The 23,814-nt window shown below is 47.7% G+C and overlaps 1 protein-coding gene across 1 annotated transcript in view; it reads right to left on the reverse strand.

Moving 5' to 3' along the window:
- Positions 1-21,638, reverse strand: part of SYNM (synemin) — a 76,424-nt gene extending 54,786 nt beyond the window's left edge. Inside the window, exon 1 of the mRNA XM_040342346.1 lies at positions 20,699-21,638. Coding sequence (XP_040198280.1) covers positions 20,699-21,493 — 795 coding nt within the window. The 5' untranslated portion in view covers positions 21,494-21,638. The remainder of the gene's footprint in view (positions 1-20,698) is intronic.
- Between the last annotated feature and the right edge of the window lie 2,176 nt (positions 21,639-23,814).

A 23,814-nucleotide genomic window follows, 5' to 3' on the forward strand; every position in this document is an offset into this window, starting at 1 on the left:
GCATTCACACCTAGGCGTAGGCGATTTGCGGCGGTTTTTACCGCGATTTGCCGCGAAAAATTGCGGTGTTTTTTACCACGATTTGCCGCGACAAAACGCAGCGTTTTTAACCGCGGTTTTGTATAGGTCATTGTCGGGTATGGAGAACGCAGAAGCCGCCCGATATGCCGCGACAAAAAAGGGTCCGGGACTTGTTTGAGCTTCAGGCGTTCGGCGTGGAGATGTGAACCATCTCCATAGAGAATCATGTTATTTCTCCCCTCCAGCGTATTGTAGCATCGCGCTTCAGGCGTCACTGCTCGGTTCCCTACTGCGCATGTGCGAGTAGCGTGGCGTGTTCCCAGTGGTCCCTGCTATCTCCTGGGACCTGTGTGTTTCCCAGAAGGCAGAGGAGGAGGGGGGATGGAAAGCGGAGTGACGACTGTGGGAGGCTCTCTCTGGGGACGCTACACAGGTATCTGCACCATAGGCGTGCGCACAGGGTGTGCCAGGTGTGTCTGGGCACACCCTAATCACTGCCCGACTGACACCAATCTCTGCCATACTGACACTGTCCACCGCTCTACTGACACCATCAGTATACTGAATATACACATGCACACACATCCAAATATGTTTGCGCTTTGGGGTGCACACCCTAATGCCATAGGCTGCGCACACCTATGATCTGCACCCCCCTGCCCCCTGAAAGGTGCCAAATGTGACTCTGGAGGAGGGGAGGGTTCCAAAAAGCGGAAGTTCAATTTTTGGGTGGTACTCCGCTTTAACCACTTAAGGACCGCTTCACGTCGATATACGTCGGCAGAAGGGCACGGCTGGGCACAATCACGTACCTGTACGTCCTCTTTAAGAGCCCAGCCGTGGTGTCGCGAGCGCGCCGCAGGCGGCGCATTTGTGACCTGGTCCGAAGCTCCGTGACCGTGCCCGTGGGACCCGCAGACCCGATCGCCACCAGTGTCCCACGATCGGTCACCGGAGCTGAAGAACGCACCTTCCCCATTCTTCATTGTGGCAATGTCAGTGATCGTCTGTTCCCTGATCTAGGGAAAGACGATCACTGACATCACACGTCCAGCCCCGCCCCCTACAGTTAAAAACACATGAGGTCACACTTAACCCCTTCAGCGCCCCCTAGTGGTTACCCTCCTAAACTGCAATTGTCATTTTCACAGTAATCGGTGCATTTTTATAGCATTTTTTGCTGTGAAAATGACAATGGTCCCAAAAATGTGTCAAAATTGTCCTATATGTCCGCCATAATGTCGCAGTCACGAAAAAAAAACACTGATCGCCGCCATTAGTAGTAAAAAAAAATTGCGCAAACGAATCGATAAACGCTTATTGCGATTTTTTTTACCTACAATAGGTAGAAGAATACGTATCGGCCTAAACTGAGGGAAAAATATGTTTTTATATATTTTTGGGGGGATATTTATTATAGCAAAAAGTAAAAAATATTGCATTTTTTTTTTAAATTGTCGCTCTATTTTTGTTTATAGCGCAAAAAATAAAAACCGCAGAGGTGATCAAATACCACCAAAAAAAGCTCTATTTGTGGGGAAAAAAGGACGCCAATTTTGTTTGGGAGCCAAGTCGCACGACCGCGCAATTGTCAGTTAAAGCGACGCAGTGCCGAATCGCAAAAAGGGGCAAGGTCCTTACCCTGAATAATGGTCCGGGTCTTAAGTGGTTAACTAATCATTTTTTGTATAATTGCAAATCCTACACCTACATATTTTTGCTAATAGGTGTACCTCATTCCCACCATAAAAAGTTGGGAGGTATGGCCCACATGCCTGGACGGGCACCCGGCTCAGCCACTCAGTGAGCCGCTCCCGTCCCCTCCACAGCCCAGCGCTCCAGTGAGGGGTGGAGGGGTGCAGAGCAGAGAGCCCTGAGAACCGAGCGATTGGTGGTGTTTGATCGCTCAGTTCTCATCTTAGAGCCTGCGGGGGACAGATGCAGCATCAGACTGATCCACCTACATAAGTATTCCTATACATCTCTTCTAAGCCCTCATATGGTAAGTGTAGGACTCTCTGGCATAATTCCCAATGGTTGATACAATGGGACACCATGTTGTTGTGAATGCCATTTTCCAGGAAAATATAGGGTGTTAGATACCTGTATTTCTGATTCCCAATTATTCATGGAATTGGATTGGAAAGGTGTGCTGTCGCTTTTAGCAAATTATAAAAAACTGAGATACTCTTTGAGTCAGAGAGGAATGAGCAGGAGAATTTACCAATAAAGTGGAGTATACAGATATAAGAGAAGTAGTTAGAAGGTGGTAAATTACCCGCTTCCATACCGGGGGGCACTTATACACCTTCCTGCCCAGACCAATTTTTAGCTTTCAGCGCTGTTGCACTTTGAATGACAATTGCGCGGTCGTGCTACACTGTACCCAAACTAAATTTGTATCATTTTGTACCCACAAATAGAACTTTCTTTTGGTGGTATTTGATCACATTTGGGATTTTTATTTTCTGCAAAAAAAATAAAAAAATTACCGAAAAATTTAGAAAATAGTTTTTGTTGTTTCAGATTCAGTAAGCAATTGCGCCTGCGTAACCATAGTTACGCAGCGCAATTGCTGACTTGCGCCGGCGTAACGAGTTCTCCTGATTCAGAGAACTCGTTACGCCGACTGCAGCCTAAAATCTGCGTGGCATAAGGCTCTTATGCCACGCAGATTTTAGGCTGCATTCTTGCGATGACCGCTAGGGGGCGTTCCCATTGAGGTCAGCGTATAGTATGCAAATTGCATACTTACGCCGATTCACAACGTTGCGCGAGCCCTGCGTACGCAAATTACGTAGTTTGCGTACGTCGGGTTTCGCGTAAGGTTGCACATCCTAATAGCAGGGGCAGGCAATGCTATAGGATACCCGTCGTTCCCGCGTCGCGACGTTCGAAATTTACGTGATTTGCGTAAGTGATTCGTGAATGGCGCTGGACGCCATTCACGTTCACTTTGAAGCAAATGACGTCCTTGCGACGTCATTTGCCGCAATGCACGTCGGGAAAGTTTCCCGACGGAGCATGCGCTCTACGCTCGGCGCGGGAGCGCGCCTAATTTAAATGATTCCCGCCCCCTACGGGATCATTTACATTAGGCGCCCTTACGCAGGGCAATTTTAAAGAGCGCACACGCAATTTACGGAGCTACTGTTCCGTGAATCGCGCGCAGCGCAGATAATTTGTGGGGGCGCAGGGCAAAAACGCTGCCCTGTGCCTCCGTAAAAAAGGGGCAAATCGTACCTGAATCTGGGCCATTGTAAATACGTTTTCTCCTTCACTGATGGGCACTAATGGTACTGCACTGACGGGCACTGATAAGGCGGCACTGATGGGCACTGATGAGGTGGCACTGATGTGGTGGCATTGATGGGCACTAATATGCGGCACTGATGGGCACTGATAGGCGGCACGGATAGGCGGCATGGATGGGCATGGATAGGCGGCACGGATAGGCATGGATAGGCGGCCTGGATGGGCACTGATAGGCGGCATGGATGGGCACTGATAGGCGGCATGGATGGGCATAGATGGGCACTGATAGGTGGCACTATTGTATGTGTTGTACTAATGGATGCCAATCAGTGCCAAACAATGCCTGCCAATCAGTGATGCCCATTGTGGGCACTGATTGGCATCCATTGCGGGCACTGATTGGCATCCATTATTGTGTCATTGTCATCCCTGGTGTGGCATACCTGTGTTTTTTGTTTTGCATCCCTGGTGGTCCAGTGGGCATCCTCGGGGGGGCTGTGCTGATAATCGATCAGCACAAACCCCCCCCTGTCACAGGAGCAGCCGATCGGTTCTCCTTTACTCGCGTATGACAGACACGAGTGAGGAAAAGCCGATTCCTGGCTTTTCCTGTTTACATCGTGATCAGCCGTGATTGGACACGGCTGATCACGTGGTAAAGAGTCTCCGTGAGAGACTCTTTACCTAGATCGGTGTTGCGGGGTGTCAGACTGACACCCTGCAACAACGATCGCCGCGATGCGCGCCGCCGGGGGCGCACAGCGGCTCAATATCCTGAGGACGTCATATGACGTCCAGTCAGGATTCTACAACCACTTTGCCGACGTCAATATGTCATTGGCGGCAAGTGGTTAAAGTACAACTAAAGGTAAATTTTTTCAATTTTGGATAGAGGGGAGAGGGGTGAGAACATCCTCTCTATTTGTCCGGTTTATCATTATCATTGAATGTGAAAGTAATAGAAAATCCCAAATTTTGGGTTATCCCCAGAAAAGTAATAAAGGGGGAATTTTCCAATGGGGACACCAGTTCTGGTGACCTGGAGGGCCCCAAGAGATTCCCTTCATTTGCAGAGATCTCTGTTGTAAAGTGCTGTGCAAACTGTTGGTGCTATAAAAAAAAACTGTATAATAATAATTAGGAATGCACCGATATATTGCCCATCGAAAATAATCGTCCGAAAATAGGGTCATCTGCGTTTTGCCGATGGAAAAAAAAAGGTGTAGATAACGGCATGCTGCGTCCCATAGACTTCAATGCAAGATGGCATCTCTTAGGCCCCATACACACGGGAGGATTTATCCGCGGATACGGTCCAGCGGACCGTTTCCACGGATAAATCCTCTCGAGGATATCCGCGGATTTCCATCCGATGGAGTGTACTCACCATCGAATCGAAATCCGCGCTGAAATCCTCTGGCGATGACGTGTCGCGCCGTCGCCGCGATTATGACGCGGCGACGTGCGCGACGCTGTCATATAAGGAATTCCACGCATGCGTCGAATCATTACGACGCATGCGGGGGATCCCTTCGGACGGATGGATCCGGTGAGTCTGTACAGACCAGCGGATCCATCCGTTGGGATGGATTCCAGCGGATAGATTTGATAGCATGTCATCAAATATTTATCTGCTTGAAATCCATCCCAGGGGAGAAATATCCGCGGAAACAGATCCACTGGAGTGTACACACCATAGGATCTATCCGCTGAAACCCATTCGCTGGGATTTTTCAGCGGATGGATTCTATCGTGTGTATGGGGCCATAGACTCATAAACAGAAGATCGTAATCTGCTGACAGCATGAGGAGAAAAAAAAAGCTGATCCAGGCTTCTGTTAGAGCAGGGGTCTCCAAACTGCAGCCCTGGGGCCAGATGTGGCCCTTTGCTTGCCTTAATGTGTCCCTTGGGGCATTATTCCATCCAATTTAAATGGGGCATAATTCTTGTTGCTGACACCAATGGGGCACTATTCCTCCAACTGACACCATCAATTCTTTCCATTAAAACCATCGATGGGGCACTAGTCCTCCCACTGTCACAAAAGAAATGGTATTATTTACTCCCACTGGACACCTTGAAATTTTTTACTCCCAATGGCCCTAGTCTGGCCCCCCTAAAGTCTGAAGGACTGTAAACTGGCCCTCTGTTTAGAAAGTTTGGAGACTCCTGTGTTAGAGGGACATAAGTCCCGATCATGGAGAGCCACTGCTGCTATGCAGTGCCACCTGCCAGTGCCCACAAGTGCCACCTACCAGTGCATATAAGTGCTGTCTATCAGTACCTACCAGTGCCCACCAGTGGCACCTATCAATGTCCACCAGTGCCAACTATCAGTGCCCTTCATTGTCACCTACCAGTGCCCATCAGTGCCACCTGACAGTTCAACCTTTCAGTGCCCATCGTTGACACCTATCAGTTCCCCATAAGTAACACTTCATCAGTACCCATCAGTGCCACCAATTAGTGCCCATCGGTGCCCCCTACCCGTGCCCACTAGTGCCACCTACAGGTGCCAATCAGTGCCTCATCATCAATGCCACCTATCAGTGTCACCTACCAGTGCCCATCAGTGAAGGAGAAAAATTACCTGTTTTCAAAATTGTATAACAAACTTTGCACATTTTTTATTTATTTTTTGCAAAAAAATAAAAAACCCAGCAGTGATTAAATATCACCAAAAGAAAGCTCTATTTATGTAAAAAAATATATAATAATTTCATTTGGGTACAGTGCGCTGAAAGCTGAAAATTGGGCCTGAGCAGGATGGGGGTTTAAAGCGGAGTTCCAACCACAATTAGCATTTTTTAAATGTATGTCCTTTCATCCTGCGTTTTTATAATATAAATCCGGTCACTTACTATTTTACAATACGCCGCCGATCCGCATAGTTATTCAAAAAAGATAGTTTATAAAACTATATCTACACCGTTGTCATTTTGCTTGTGGGCATTTTGAAGCCTACAAGCACTTACTTCCTGGAAGTCTTGGATGGGGAGTGATAATTGGGTAGTGCACTGCATCCTGGGAAATGGTGACACACATTTACCAGGAGCATTAGAGGGAGATGATGTCAGAATCCTAGGTGATTTCAAAGGCAGATTTCGCATTTCCAGATGAGTAAAAAAAAAAAAATTTTTTTTTTTTCCTTTTTTAGTCGTAAGCTACAGTTTAAAGCAAAATAGTTTTTTTGATGGAACCTCCACTTTAAGTGCCCAGTAAGCAAGTGGTTAACTTCAATGCAAAATCGAATCCTATTGACTTCAATGCAAAAACGCCCCCTAGTGACTTCAATGCAAAAACGCCAGCCACGTTAATTTCATTTTTTTCTAAAAAAAAATGTCTGTTTTCGGCCAAGTGCATCCTGGACTTTTCGGTTTCGGGCACCGAAATTTTAATTTCGGTGCACCACAAAATAATAATAATAATTTTGTCTCACTTCCTTTTTTGGCTATGGGACAGGAAATGAAGGTGAATCTCCCCATTGGGACGAAGAGTGCAAAAATAAACCTGACAGGGGTCATAACCCTCCATTACTCTATGCAAAATGTAAAAGAAAAAAAAGTTTTGTCTATTCTACTTTAAATCTATCAGGAAGGAGATACTTATCTCTAAACACATTGCAGTATATGTTACAAATACTTACCTCCCTGTACTTCCTAAGGAAACAGAACAATTCGAAATATGTAAAAATTTTATATTTGTTGGTTTTATTGCCCTTCATAATCTCTTCTGTACCCAAATAGCCTCACTTTTGCAAATGTCCAGTAAAGGACTGGGAAGGAAATTTGAACATGCAGGCGATGTCTGTTTTGTACATTTTCCACACTTTTTCTTGTTAGTCTAAAGAAATATAAAAATTCTGTGTCGCAGGAAATTACACCATCAACTACTTATCCAGGTGATGTAATTCCCCCCGGACATTTTGTCAGATTACCACTTTAGCTATGAGTGCATATTAACTATCCTACAAGTGTTTAACTCATGACTGCTGAGGAAGCTTGGAGTACGACCCATAGAGAACCTTACATTCCTCATGTAGCGCCCTGCTCCAAATGATTGGGGCGCTATTTCAAATTTAGGGGGCGCTTGGGCCATAGTTGGGCTCAGACTCTGCTAATTCTATTTAAATTTGCCTCTGTTCTGGCTGTGGTTCTGCCTGATAGTGATTTCCCTTGTTGCCTGTAGGTGGCGTTACCAACTCAGGCCAATGTTGGAACGCAGGCAAACTATGGTACATTGAGTGACCCTTCTCGGCTGCAGCCCAGTGGGAGTGGTGACCCGCTGTGCATGCTGGGGAGGGTACTTAAAGCGGAGGTTCACCCAAAAAACAAGTATATAACATTACATTCAGTATACCTCAAACATGTACAGTATGCCGTTTTTTTTTGGGGGGGGGGGGTTGTACATACGGTATTATCGGTATTTTCCTCCCGGCTTCCAGGTATTTCCTCCCGCGGGAGTGGGCGTTCCTGTGCAGTGCCCCAATGTCATCTGGGACTTCGCCCATATGATTGACGTGCCTGAGAAGGTACATTTTTGCATCGGACTTATATAGGCCTCACAGTCCCATCATGCTCCGGTACCTACCCACGTGGGTAGGTACCCACATGGGTAGGTACCGGAGCATGATGGGACTGTGAGGCCTATATAAGTCCGATGCAAGCCGCGCACCCGTCATTGCAGCGAGAAGAGGCGACGGGTAAACATCGGAGAAGGCAGAAGAAGAGAAGAAGAAGACGTCACAGAAGAGCGGACTGGCCGCCGCTATGATAGCGGCGGCCAGCCCTGAAGGAGAAGGCACCGGACAGCGGGAGGAAGAACCGGGGTGCGCCGAGTCAAGAGCGGAGAGCGGCGAACATAGAAGAAGACCCCCCAGAGCGGAGAAGACCCCCCCGGAGAGCGGAGAAGACCCCCTGAAAGCAGGAGAAGACCCCCGGAAAGCGGAGAAGACCCCCGGAGAGCAGAAGACCCCCCCCGGAGAGTGGAAGAAGAAGCCTCCCCTGCTAAAAGAGCTAAAGAAGACAGGGGGGCCTCCGGAGCAGACTAATAAAATATTTTAATACCCTGTGTTGTTTATTTGTGTTTATACCACTTTGCTTGCAGGTGAATGGGTAGGGGTACGATGTACCCCATACTCATTCACTTAGGGTGGGGGGCTGGTATCTGGGGGCCCCCTTATTAAAGAGGGCTCCCAGATTCCGATAAGCCTCCCGCCCGCATACCCCGACAACCAACGGCCAGGGTTGTCGGGAAGGGGCCCTGTCCTCATCAACATGGGGACAGGGTGCTCTGGGGTGGGGGGGCCCCGCAGTGCGCCCCCCTGCCCCAGAGCACCCGACCCCCCCATGTTGAGGGCATGTAGCCTGGTACGGCTCAGGAGGGGGGGCGCTCGCTCGTCCCCACTCCCTTCCTGGCCGGCCGGGTAGCGTGCTTTGGATATGGGTCTGGTATGGATTGTAGGGGGACCCCCTACGTCGGTTTTTCGGCATAGTGGGGGTCTCCTTACAACCCATACTAGACCCAAGGGCCTGGTATGCTCCTGGGGGGGGGGACCCACGCCGTTTTTTTATTGAAAAATTGGCGTGGAGTTCTCCCTCTCAGGAATGCATACCAAATGCCAACGCTAGAATTGGCCGGAATCCAAGTCGGATCTCCGTCGCTTCTATGACGCGCACGTTGGAATGTGCTTTGTCTATTCCAGCGAGTGCGAGATGTCGGCACCATGTCGCCAAGAATCAGCGCGATGCTGTCGTGCTAAAAACACAATATCACAGTCACCCACTGTAAAAGCTACACAGAGTCACTTTCCTTCAACACTGGGGGTCATCTACTCACTCAGACACAGGGTCATCAGTTGCCTCCTGCCAATATCCATCAGGCTCTTTGTAGTGATGAAGATGTAGACTCACACTACAATAAGGACAGCTGGACTCTTTTCCACCAACCTCAACCTAGCTCTCTCCAGTGAGCTTCTCCAGGCCCAACTTGATCCCTGGACATGGATCTGCGAATAGGCCCCCCAAGCTAAGCCTAGCTGGGACCTCGGTGTCTTCCTCATGGCTTCCTCTAGGAAGAGCCACCTCACAGGGGTCTCCTCATGCAGGACTGGATCCAGGAACACTGCACTTGCTACTAAGGCCTCAAACTCTTTATGGGAGCTCTTCCCAACTTCTGGACATACAGCCCCCCCCCCCCCCCATGGATTGGCTGGAGTTCCATAAATATTCAGCTTGCTGGCTCTTTCCTCCGTCCCACTATACTTCTAGAATCCCCTAGAAGACAGGGGAAAGTAACAGAGCATGATTCTGTGAAACACTGAGCAGCCCTAAATAATCAATGTGTTGTGAGTTCACGGTTTTATTTTTTGTGGACTGAATTACATGCCAGCTTTCTGAAAAAAGGGAAGTATTAATTTCCGCTCATATTACTTTCTAAGTAGCAAATTATAACAGTTTTTACAGTTTGAAGTGTTCCTTATCACCCCATCGGATTGTCTTGAATAGCTTAAACCTACCACAAGCAAGGGCAGACTGACAACTCGTGGAGCCCTCGGGCAATAGGAGATTTTGGGGCCCCCAGGCAATAGATTATGGGACCACATAGTACTGTATACACACACACACACACATACAGTATACATACACAGTATACACACACACAGTACACATACACACACTGAGAAGGTACTGAAGAGGCGGGGCAGCTATAATCTTGGGATTTTTAGACCAAAGGGATGTCGGTAAGGGACATTTCAGGAACAGATGTAAAAAAGCACAGATTTTTACATACTGTCCCTGGTTTTACTGAGGCTGCCAACCCTGATAGGGCCCCCTAGTGGCATGGGGCCCTCGGGCAGTGCCCGAATGGTCGGTCCGACCCCTGACCACAAGCATCAGATTCAGGGCAGAATTGGGTCAGAATTGTCCCCCAACTACCTAAACCATCAAGTTTAGAAGAACCTGTCAAAGAAAATTGTACCATTCACTGGCGTTTTGCACCGTGACTTCACGGGTACTCCAGGGTGAGAAAACATTATTTTGAAATCTGTAGTTATCTTTTAGCACATTAAAGCCAGCATTTCATCCTCCTAATCTCATTTGGCAGTCGGTCTTGCTGCCTGTCCATATCTTGGTTTGCAGCTCACATGTGTCTGCATTTCTCCACCCTATCCAACTCTATCTTACATTATGCAAATACCAATAAATGCCCCATGTGGTAAACAAGTCATGGTGACTGGTTGTTGGGGAAAAAAATGCCTGTAATGCATTGCAAACACTCTTCAGAATTGTGTTGTTGCCAGTGACAGGTATAATTACCGTTTGGAAACAGGTATATTTAATTTATAGCATGGAAACATGGTGGGTGGCGCCACAAAGGCCCATAGTGCTTTTTCAGGCCCCAGGATGCACCATGTCACTGGTTACTAGGATGCTGTCGGCTACACAGTGTCACTGGCTGCTAGGATGCTGTTGGCTGTGTAGCCATCAACATTCTAGCCACCAGTGAAGATGTGTAGCTGACAGCATCCTAGCAACCAGTGAAGCTGTGTAGCTGTCAGCACCCCAGCAACCAGTGAAGATGTGTAGCCGACAGCATCCTAGCAACCAGTGAAGCTTTGCAGCTGTCTGCACTCCAGCTACCAGTGCAGCTGTGTAGCCGACAGCATCCTAGCAACCAGTGGAGCTGTGTAGCCAACAGCATCCTAGCAACCAGTGAAGCTGTGTAGCCAACATCATCCTAGCAACCAATAAAGCTGTGTAGCCAACATCATCCTAGCAACCAGTGAAGCTGTGTAGCCAACATCATCCTAGCAACCAGTGAAGCTGTGTAGCCAACATCATCCTAGCAACCAATAAAGCTGTGCAGCCAACATCATCCTAGCAACCAATAAAGCTGTGTAGCCAACATCATCCTAGCAACCAGTGAAGCTGTGTAGCCAACATCATCCTAGCAACCAGTGAAGCTGTGTAGCCAACATCATCCTAGCAACCAGTGAAGCTGTGTAGCCAACATCATCCTAGCAACCAGTGAAGCTGTGTAGCCAACAGCATCCTAGCAACCATTGAAGTAGTGTAGCGCACATTAGAAACATTAGACTCCTCCCTCAACAGTAGATCCCTCACAGCAACTATTGACCCCCTGCAACATTAGACCCACCCCAGCTACATTACATCCCCAACCAGCAACAATAGACCTCCCCAGCAACAATAGAACCCCCTGTAAAAATATATCCCCTCTAACAATCCCCTGCACCTAGCATCAATAGACCCTCCTGCAGCCAGCAACAAAGACCCCTCCCTCAACAGTAGATCCCTCCCAGTAATTATTGACCCCCCCCTGCAACATAAGACCCACCCTCAGCAACAATAGATCACCCCAGCGACAGTAGATTCACCCCAGGCAACAATGGACTCCCAGAAGCCAGTGTCAATAGACACTCCAGCAGCCAGCAACATTAGACCCCCCCCCCTCAACAATATATTCCTCCAAGCAACTATTGATCCCTTGCAGCCTAAAACCCACCCCAGCAACAATAGATCACCCACCAGCAACAATACACCTTCCCAGCAACAATAGACACCCCTCATAAAATAGATTCCTGCCAGCAACAATAGATTCCCCAGTAGCCAGCATCAAAAGACTCAAGCAGCCAGCAACAAAGATCCCTGCATCAACAATAGATCCATCCCAGCAATGATTGACCCCCCCCCCAGCAACATAAGACCCACACCCAGCAACAATAGATCATCCACAAGCAACAATAGACCTCCCCAGCAACACTAGACAGGCCTCCAAAAATAGATCCCCCCCAGCAACAATAGATTCCCCAGCAGTTAGCATCAATAGGCCCTCCAGCAGCCAGCAACAAAGACCTGTCCTGCAACAGCAGAACCCTCCCAGCAATGATTGACCCTTACCCCCTCCTTGCAACAACAGATCCCCAATGAGCAATGGAAGACTTCCCCTTCCTCTGCAAAAATGTATCCCCTTCAGCATCAATAGACCCCCCCAGCACCCGCGCCATTACATATATTCAGTTCTTCAGGTGCCAGAACTGCGTCCCCCGACGTTCCTGATTTAAAAAAAGCCCTGGATGTGTCGGAACATTTAACAAAATTGTTAAAAATATTTGATGAATTAGGCGCAGGCAGGGGCGGACTGACCATTGGGGCTTTTGGGCACTGCCCGAGGGCCCCATGCCACTAGGGGTCCTTATCAGGGTTGCCTGGCTCAATAAAACCAGGGACAGTATGTAAAAATCTGTGTTTTTTTACATCTGTCCCCGATATGTCCGAAACCGACATGCTTTTGATGTGAAAATCCTGAGATTTTAGCTGCCCCGCCTCTGCACTGCCTCCTGGCGTGGTGGCCATCTGTAAGCCAGAGGGGCCCCATAATCTTCTATTGCCCAGGGGCCCCATGAGTTGTCAGTCCACCCCTGGGCGCAGGACTTTTAGGCCCAGATTCTCAAAGGACTTACGACGGTGCAGCGCCATGTACGCCGTCGTAAGTCCTAATCTGGCCCGTCGTATCTATGCGCCTGATTCCTAGAATCAGTTACGCATAGATATCCATTAGATCCGACAGGCGTAAGTCTCTTACGCCGTCAGATCTTAACTGCAATTTTTTTTTTGCCCGCTAGGTGGCGCTTCCGTCGATTTCCGCGTCGAGTATGCAAATTAGCTAGATACGCAAATTCCTGAACGTACGCGCCGCCGAGGCAGTAAAGCTACGACGTTTACGTTATGCTTTTCCCGGCGTAAAGTTGCCCCTGCTATATGAGGGGCAGCCAATGTTAAGTATGGCCGTCGTTCCCGCGTCGAAAATTTAAAAAATTACGTCGTTTGCGTAAGTCGTCCGTGAATGGGGCTGGACGTCATTTACGTTCAGGTCTAAACCAATGACGTCCTTGCGACGTCATTTAGAGCAATGCACACTGGGAGATTTGACGGACGGCGCATGCGCCGTTCGTTCGGCACGGGGACGCGCATTATTTAAATGATACACGCCCCCTACCCGCCGAATTTGAATTCCGCCGGGTGATTTATGCTACGCCGCCGCAACTTTACAGGCAAGTGCTTTGTGGATAAAGCACTTGCCTGAAAAACTTGCGGCGGCGTAACTTAAATGAGATACGTTACGCCTGCACAATTTTGCGCCCATCTACGTGAATCTGGGCCTTAATTTGCATTATAACACCAGAAAAGTTTCACAAATGGTTTCATGAATCGCACCCAATGGGTTTCAACTTGAAGGATCACTATAGGACCCGCTCGTGTTGGCATTACTAAACTGGCTACAAAGAGTAAGAAATAAATAAAGTAAAATAAAAAATAATAATAAATGTATCCATGTAATCCAAGCATTACACAGCAAATCAAGCCTTCCATCAGCACACACCTCCAGAAGAGGGCATGCGGGTAATGCACCGTGTCTCTGGTTACATTGGCTCAGTCTGACGGTCTATGTGTACAGCAGGTGTACGAGCTCGCGGTTTATTATCAGAAGCAGCACACAAGGAAGGATTATCATTTATAGGATACTATTATTATCTCACATAGCTATGATCTTGTGTTTGGTTATTTCATTTTTTATGTATCTTAAAGTGGAGGTTCCCCCGAAAACTTAGGGCCAGATTCACGTAGATTCGCGCAAAACTGTGGCAAGTTTTACGGGCAAGTGCTTGATTCACAAAGCACTTGCCTGTAAAGTTGCGGCGGCGTAGCGTAAATCCCCCGGCGCAAGCCCGCCTAATTCAAATGATCCGGGTAGGGGGCGTGGATCATTTAAATTAGGCGCGTTTCCGTGCCGAACGTACTGCGCATGCGCCGTCCCTAAAATTTCCCGACATGCATTGCGCTAAATGACGTCGCAAGGACGTCATTGGTTTCGACGTGAACGTAAATGGCGTCCAGCCCCATTCACGGACGACTTACGCAAACGACGTAAAATGTTCAAATTGCGACGCGGGAACGACGGCCATACTTAACATTGGATATGCCACCTACGGGGCATGTTTATCTTTACGCCGCGTATCTCTTACGGAAACGGCGTAAATTTACTGCGACGGGCACGCGTGCGTTCGCAAATCGGCGTAACGGCTCATTTGCATATTGTACGCCGACCGCAATGGAAGCGCCACCTAGGGGCCAGCGTAAATATTGCACCCTAAGATACGACGGCGCAGGCCGTCGTATCTTAGGCATGTTTAAGTGTATCTCAGTTTGAGAATACATTTAAACTTTCGACGGGCTTAGATTCGAAGTTACGTCGGCGTATCTACTGATACGCCGGCGTAACTCTTTGTGAATCTGGGCCTTAATTTTTAACATTAGATTGAGGCTCATTTTGTGAAGGGGAATCGGGTAGTTTTTTTAAAAATCGAAGCAGTACTTACCGTTTTAGAAAGCGATCTTCCCTGCCGCTTCTGGGTATGGGCTGCGGGACTGGGCGTTCCTATTTGATTGACAGGCTTCCGACGGTCGCATACATCGCGTCACGATTTTCCGAAAGTAGCCGAACGTCGGTGCGCAGGCGTCGTATAGAGCCGCACCGACGTTCGGCTTCTTTCGGCTACTCGTGGCGAGATGTATGCGACCGTCGGAAGCTTGTCGGAAACCTCTCAATCAAATAGGAACGCCCAGTCCCGCAGCCCATACCCGGAAGGGGCGGAGAAGATCGCTCTCTAAAACGGTAAGTACTGCTTTGATTATAAAAAAACGACCCGATTCCCCTTGACAAAATGAGCCTCAATCTAATGTTAAAAATATTTTTTCGGGTGAACTCCCGCTTTAAAGTTCCAGACAAGTAATTTCTTTTCAAATACATGATAAAAGCTGAAAGCCGGGTAAAGGGAGACATTCGGACATGGATGGATGATCTGACCACTCTCCGCCAAAAAGGGTGAACAAAAAGGGCGGGGTCGGGGGTGCAGCACACATCTGGAAGCTTGGCTTGGTTGCACTTGCAACTTAAAGCTGAACTAAAAGTAAACGTTTTTCTAAGCAGTGGGGCTGCGTCCACCAAGGGTAACTGCTCATTTATATCTAGGCCTAGGGCACACCTCCCAACTTTTTGAGATGGGAACGAGGGACACCTATTACCCTGTTTCCCCGAAAGTAAGACATCCCTCGAAAATAAGACCTACTTACAGTTTTGCCTCTCGCTGAAATATAAGGCATCCCCCCGAAAATAAATCCTCGTACACTCGATCAGTCCATCCGATGAGAACGGTCTGAAGGACCGTTGTCATCGGTTAACCGATGAAGCTGACTGATGGTCTGTCGCGCCTACACACCATCAAATAAAAAACGATCATGTTAGAACGCGGTGACGTAAAACACAACGACGTGCTGAAAAAAACGAAGTTCAATGCTTCCAAGCATGCGTCGACTTGATTCTGAGCATGCATGGATTTTTAACCGATGGTTGTGCCTACTAACGATCGGTTTTGACCTATCGGTTAGGAACCCATCGGTTAAATTTAAAGCAAGTTGGCTTTTTTTTAACCGATGGCTAAATAACCTATGGGGCCCACACACGATCGGATTTGACCGATGAAAACGGTCCTTCAGACCGTTGTCCTCTGGTTAACCGATCGTGTGTACGAGGCCTAAGACCTCCCCGATAATAGGGCCTCCCCCGAACATAAGGCATCCCGATAATAAGGCCCCCCCAAAGCTACAGTATCTCTGTACCCTGGACCGTATCGGCGCAGCGCAGTCGGAGCAGACAGGAAGTGCGTGGTCTCGTTTCATCAGAGAGCCCGCGCCGCCCCCAGGACAAGCTGCCACCTACTGCTCGCTCTGCCCTGATGGAGTCTGGCCGACTCACAATTAGAAAAGAGAATATGTGTCGCACGATCCAGCAGAGCACAAATAAAACTGAGGTATATAAAAATCTAGTACTAAAGTCCAATAAAAATGTCCATGAAAGTCCTGGATCAATAAAATGTAGTACAAGTGGCTGTAGATAACACTTAGCGGCAGCACCTTAAAGCAGAAGCATTGCTCTGAAACGATCAAAAAAGAAAAGACAAAGTGCGCCAATCTGAGTGCAGTAAGCCCAAATTTAATGACTGAAATAAAATCAAATGAATGTACATATGAAAAATGCCTACTCACAAACTAGAAGTGGATTGTAGGCAAACATGGAGAGATGTAGGCAATCAGGAGGTGCCTGGAGTCCTGCAGTGGTCTTGGCTGGCGGGCATCCAGAGTGTAGGCTGTGGCAGACTGTTGGAGATCGGTGTCGGGGGACAGGAGCACCGGAGAGCCACAGAGGATGCGGCGTGCGCTTCACCGTGGAGCGCAGCGTGCCGTCGTCGCGCCGGAAGTGACGTGCAGGTCCGGGTCGGCCAATAGGATTACGCGTTTCACAGCGTCAGCTGTTTCGTCAGATCCATCAGCTGACGCGGTGAAACGCGTAATCCTATTGGCCGACCCGGACCTGCACGTCACTTCCAGCGCGACGACGGCACGCTGCGCTCCACGGTGAAGCGCACGCCACATCCTCTGTGGCTCTCCGGTGCTCCTGTCCCCCGACACCGATCTCCTACAGTCTGCCACAGCCTACATTCTGGATGCCCGCCAGCCAAGACCACTGCAGGACTCCAGGCACCTCCTGATTGCCTACATCTCTCCATGTTTGCCTACAATCCACTTCTAGTTTGTGAGTAGGCATTTTTCATATGTACATTCATTTGATTTTATTTCAGTCATTAAATTTGGGCTTACTGCACTCAGATTGGCGCACTTTGTCTTTTCTTTTTTGATCGACTCACAATTAGACAGTGAGTAGCGTGGAGCAGGAGTCCGGCACATTGTGTGGACACACAGGGGTGACTGAGGTAGGGGGGAAATGTCTGATAAAAGGGTGGGGGGGATGTCTGGTGAAGGTGTCCACTGGCACAGGGGTGGGGGAGGGGGATCACTTAAAATGAGGATCGGAGGGGGGAATCAAAATGACACAGGAGGATCAGAAGGGGTTACTAAAATGGCAATCCCCCCATCTGATTGTCCTTCGTATACAGGTAATACATTTCCTTTTTTTTGTTCAACAATAAATGTGTACCGTATTCTTCTTCATGGAAAAATAAGACATCCCCTGAAAATAAGACCTAGCGCATCTTTGGGAGCAAAGATTTATAAAAGACACTGTCTTATTTTCGGGAAAACAGGGTAGCAAAAGTATGTAGGCATGGGGCACACCCCCTGTCACACCCCCTGCCACACCCCCCTAAAGGAGAATTATATATAAAAAATGGTTAGTTAATTTACAAGTGCTTTTTATTTTTACCACTTCTATTTCTTTATATCAGCTTTTGAAATTTTTGGATGAAAGGTTTAGCACTGGGAGACACTTTTGGATAAATATATAGTGCATTTTATATACAACTATATGGATCAGACCAAAATGAGGAGGAAAGAGGGACAGAGAGACTTTGTTCCAAATCAGGGACAGTTCCTCGAAATCAGGGACAGTTCCTCGAAATCAGGGACAGTCCCTCGAAATCAGGGACAGTTCCTAGAAATCAGGGACAGTCCCTCGAAATCAGGGACAGTTGGGAGCTATACTTGGGGAAAAGCGATTTTACTCACCCGGTCCTACACAGACTTATTTTATAAATATTTTTTGCAGGCCACAAAAAACAGTTTTATACATCAAACTCCCTATCAGTGCCTTACTTACATCAGAATCCCCACTAGAGTCCCCCTTTAAATCAGGGACTGTATAAGAGCCTTCCTTATATCAGAATCCCCATCAGTGTCCCCCCTTACATCAGGGTCCCTATCAGAGCCTTCCTTACATCAGGGTCCCCATTAGAGTCCCCCTTTAAATTAGGGTCCATATCACAGCCTTCCTTTATCTCAGGATCCACATTAGAGTCCCCCTTACATCAGGGTCCCTAACAGAGCGTTCCTTACATCAGGGTCCCCATTAGAGTCCCTCTATACATCAGGGTGCCTATCAGAGCCTTACTTACATCAGGATCCCCATTAGAGTCCCCCTTTAAATCAGGGTCCCTATCAGAGCCTTCCTTACATCAGGGTCCCCATTAGAGTCCCTCTATACATCAGGGTCCCTAACAGAGTCTTTCTTACATCAGGATGCCTATTAGAGTCCCCCCCTTACATCAGGGTCCCTATCAGAGCCTTACTTACATCAGGATCCTCATTAGAGTCCCCCTTTAAATCTGGGTCCGTATCAGAGCCTTCCTTACATCAGGGTCCCCATTAGAGTCGAGTCCCTCTATACATCAGGGTCCCAATCAGAGCCTTACTTACATAAGGATTCCCATTAGAGTCCCCCCTTACATCAGGGTCCCTAACAGAGCTTTCCTTACATCAGGATTCCCATTAGATACCCCCTTATATCAGGGTCGCTATCAGAGCATTCCTTGCACCAGGGTGCCCATTAGAGTCCGTCTATACATCAGGGTCCCAATCAGTGCCTTCCTTACATCAGTATCCCCATTAGAGTCCCTCTATACATCGGGGTCCCTGTCACAGCCTTCCTTACACCAGGATCCCCATTAGAGTTTCCCCTTACATCAGGATCCCTATCACAGCTTTCCTTACATCAGGATCCCCATTAGAGTCTCCCCTTACATCAGGGTCCCTATCACAGCTTTCCTTACATCAGGATCCCCATTAGAGTCCACCTTACATCAGGGTCCCTATTAGAGCCTTCCTCACAACAGGGTCTCCCCATTAGAGTTTCCCTTTACATCAGGGACTCTATCAGAACCTTCTTTACATCAGGGTCCCCATTAAATTCCCCCTATATATCAGGGTCCCTATCCAAGCTTTCCTTACATAAGGGACCCCATTAGAGTCCCCTCTTATATCAGGGTCCCCATTACATCAGAATCTATTCTTACATCAGGTCAAAGCAGAGCCGATAGACAGCCTTTACTCACCTGAATCCTCAATATGTGCACATTGAGGATATGCCATTGATCTTAGCCATAGTCCTGTAGTGGGCTAGATCTGGCCCACGGGTAACAATTGAGACCCCTGCCCTAGACTAAATGAGCAGTTAACCCTTTGTACTTTTACCAGAGTTGGGTTTTAATGTTATAAGGGAGGGCAGAGCCATGATATGACATAATAGGACAGCACTTGAACCAGTCTATCTGCAGGGGAACAACAACTCAACAAGTCTTTCCAACGTCTCTGAATGACCATGTCCCCTGCAGAGCAGTAAACCTCGGTCTGGCCTGCCATGAGATCATTACCAGATTGGACCATAATGGTCATATGTGCGTTGGGACCCTTCGGGGTAAGACCGCGCTATTTTAAGATACCCAGGGGTGGACTGACAACTCATGGGGCCCCCGGGCAATAGAAGACTATGGGGCCCCCGAGCTTACAGATGGCCACCACGCCAGGAGGCAGTGCAGAGGCAGGGCAGCTAAAATCTCGGGATTTTCACATCAGAAGCATGTTGGTTTCAGACATATCAGGGACAGATGTAAAAAAAACATAGGCCCGGATTCACCTAGAGCCGCGTAAAATTGTGCGGGCGTAACGTATCTGATTTACGTTACGCCTCCGCAACTTACACGGGCAAGTGCTGAATTCTCAAAGCACTTGCTCCGTAAGTTGCGGCGGCGTAGCCTAAATCGGCCGGCGTAAGCCCGCCTAATTCAAATTTGGATCAGGGGGGCGTGTTTTATGCAAAACTACTGTGACCCGACGTGATTGACGTTTTTGCGGAACGGCGCATGCGCCGTCCGTGGAATTTCCCAGTGTGCATTGCTCCAAAGTACGCCGCAAGGACGTCATTGGTTTCGACGTGAACGTAAATGACGTCCAGCCCCATTCACGGACGACTTACGCAAACGACGTAACTTTTTCAAATTTCGACGCGGTTCCGCCGGCCATACTTAACATTGGCTGCGCCTCATATAGCAGGGGCAACTTTACGCCGGGAAAAGCCTAACGTAAACGTCGTAACTTTACTGCGTCGGCCGCGCGTACGTTTGGGAATTCGCGTTTCTAGCTAATTTGCATACTCAACGCGGAATTCGACGGAATTGCCACTTAGCGGTCAAAAAAAAATGCAATTAAGATCCGACGGCGTAAGAGACTTACGCCTGTCGGATCTAATGGATATCTATGCGTAACTGATTCTAAGAATCAGACGCATTGATACGACGGGTCAGATTAGGACTTACGACGGGGTACATGGCGCTGCGCCGTCGTAAGTCCTTTGAGAATCTGGGCCATAGATTTTTACATACTGTCCCTGGTTTTACTGAGCCTGGCAACCCTGATGGGGCCCCCTAGTGCCCGAGTGACTCAATGGTCAGTCCGCCCCTGAAGATACCTCTCAACTCAACTCATAAGTTCTGTTGGGTTTTTCAAATCGGAATTTTTTTTTCATATGAATCTATGATCCTGGTCCACCTACCTGATATTCCTCCACCTCCAACCTGTACTTTGCCTTCATCCTAAGCAGTTCATCTCCAAGCCTAGTTTTGAGGGCCAGAAGCTCCTCATATTCCTTGCGAACTTTCTCGAACTCCAGCCTGTATATTGTGACTTCATCTTCTGCTCCATGCCGATCCTCCTCGCTCAGCCTCAGGATGTTCTCTAGATCCTCAACCTTCTTCTGATAGAAGACGAAAGAATCCCTCCATGAGTCGGACAGCTCCAGCGAGAAGCTCTGGACCTCGGTCAAGCTGAGTTTGGGTCGTAGAACCTCCTGCATGGTCATTTGCAATGGCATTTGGAAAGCCCGATCTCTCAGAGCGATCATTTCCTCTTCATGGGAACCTTGGAGCATCAGACACTCTTGCTGCAACTGACCGTACAGCTGCTCCAAGGCGGCTTGCCTTTTCTGCGCTTGTTGCAGATCTTGCTTGTGTTGAGCCAGCTGTTGGTCGATCTTGAGCCTCATGCTCCTCACCTGTTCCCATAATTCCTGTAAATCTTGCAGCTCTTGAAAAAGGTTGTCTCTCTGAAGCTCCGCTTCGCTTTTCTCTACGGTGAGGTCTTCTATTCTCCTCCTCAGTTCGAACATCTCCGAGTGGTAGACCTTTGACCATTCTGCCCCTCGCTCCGAGCGAAGACTGAGGACTTCTTCCACCAGGTGATGGTTCTCCGTCTCCAATTGCCTTACCCTGGACAAATACTGGTCCAGACGCTTGTTCAGTTCATTTAACTGGGATTTCTCATCCCCAAATCCTCCTCGTACGTACAGCATCTTCACAAATGACTTGGACCCTTCCTTACTTTTTTTTTCTTTGTCTGTTGAAATGGTCCTTCTTCTAAGAGTCTTCTCTCATCAGCCTTTCCTCATCGGAGCCCCTTGGTGCAGTGACAGGGAATGAGCTCTGATGCAGTAGGGAGTGACAGTATAAGGAGGAGTTCACTGACACTGGACTTCTGAGCAGGACTTTCCGAAAAGAGTTACAACAGAAAAGGAACAAATATGCAGTGTTCTGGGTGGTAATCCATCGCCATCTACAGGATGCTACAGGATGCTACATCTACAGGATACAATAATGCTCTTACATCGAAGATAAAGAAAATTGAGTACTGTCCGTGATCCTTTTTTTTTATTTGCACTAACATACAATTTTTCAGGACTAGGGATGAGCCGAACACCCCCCCCCCCCGTTCGGTTCGCACCAGAACCTTCGAACGGACCGAATGTTCGCGCGAACATTTAGAACCCCATTGACGTCTATGGGACTCGAACGTTCGAATTCAAAAGTGCTCATTTTAAAGCCTAATATGCAAGTTATTGTCGTGAAACTTCTTTGAGAACCCGGGTCTTGTCCCAGGGAACATGTATCAAAGGAAAAAAAGTTTTAAAAATGGTCGTTTTTTCAGGAGCAGCGATTTTAATGATGCTTAAATAAAAAAAAATTAAAAATTCCTTTAAATATTGTACCTGCTGGGTGTCTATAGTATGCCTGTGAAAACGTCTTTGAGAACCCGGGTCTTGAGTGAGTGAGTGAAAAACGTATATAGCGCAACACATGCAAACTGAATCTCCTCTGGGCGATTTTTTTCAATGGAAAAAAAGTTTTAAAAACGGTAGTTTTTTTCAGGACTCCTGAAAAAACGACTGTTTTTAAAACTTTTTTTCCATTGATAGATGTTCCCTCGGGCAATACCCGGGTTCTCACAGGCATACTATAGACACCCAGCAGGTACAATATTTAACCACTTAAGACCCAGACCAAAATGCTGCTAAATGACCTTGCCCCTTTTTGCGATTCGGAACTGTGTCGCTTTAACAGACAATTGCGCGGTCGTGCGACGTGGCTCCCAAACAAAATTGGCATCCTTTTTTCCCACAAATATAGCTTTCTTTTGGTGGTATTTGATCACCTCTGCGGGTTTTTATTTTTTGCGCTATAAACAAAAATACAGCGACAATTTTGAAAAAAATGCAATATTTTTTACTTTTTGCTATAATAAATATCCCTCAAAAATATATATAAAAAAACTTTTTTTTCCTCAGTTTAGGCCGATACGTATTCTTCTACATATTTTTGGTAAAAAAAAAAAAAACGCAATAAGCGTTTATCGGTTGGTTTGCGCAAAATTTATAGCGTTTACAAAATAGGGGATAGTTTTCTTGCATTTTTATAAAAAATTTTTTTACTACTTATGGCGGCGATCAGCGATTTTTTTCGTGACTGCGACATTATGGCGGACACTTTGGACAATTTTGACACATTTTTGGGGCCATTGTCATTTTCACAGCAAAAAATGCATTTAAATTGCATTGTTTATTGTGAAAATGACAGTTGCAGTTTGGGAGTTAACCACAGGGGGCGCTGAAGGATTTTCGTTTCACCTAGTGTGTGTTTACAACTGTAGGGGGGTGTGGCTGTAGGTCTGACATCATCGATCGTGTCTCCCTATAAAAGGGATCACACGGTCGATGCAGCCGCCACAGTGAAGAACGGGGAAGCCGTGTTTACACACAGCTCTCCCCGTTCTTCAGCTCCGGGGACCAATCGCCTCACTCCAGCGGTCCCGGTCCCGGAGCTTCGGGCCAGGTCGCGGGCCCGCGACCCACGGCTGGGTACTAGTACAGGACATACCTGTACGTACATGTGCCCAGCCGTGCCATTCTGCCGACGTATATGTGCAGGAGGCGGTCCTTAAGTGGTTAAAGGAATTTTTCATTTTTTTTTATTTTTCATTTATTCACTGCTCCTGAATCTTTAGGCGCAAACTACAGAGCACACGCCAGTACACACCAAGTAGCTTTAGGTGCAAACTACAGAGGACACAGGCAATAAACCACGTAAGAATACTGCAGCTAGCACAATCACCTGCCTGCCAGTAAATTAGGAAGAACTGATCTAGCTAAATTATACAGTGTATAAATATATGTACAACACCTGGGATGTATATATATCCTCTACACACTGTAACATTAACTGACTAGCCTGCCTGCCTGCTCTATCTTCCTGCAAAAAATGACACACTCTCTCTCTCTCTCTGTTCTCTCTTAACCACTGCAACACACTACACACATATTTCGACGAACGATCGAACATA

The sequence above is a fragment of the Rana temporaria genome, chromosome 3 (genome assembly GCF_905171775.1).
Source record: "Rana temporaria chromosome 3, aRanTem1.1, whole genome shotgun sequence".
Classification (NCBI taxonomy): domain Eukaryota; kingdom Metazoa; phylum Chordata; class Amphibia; order Anura; family Ranidae; genus Rana; species Rana temporaria.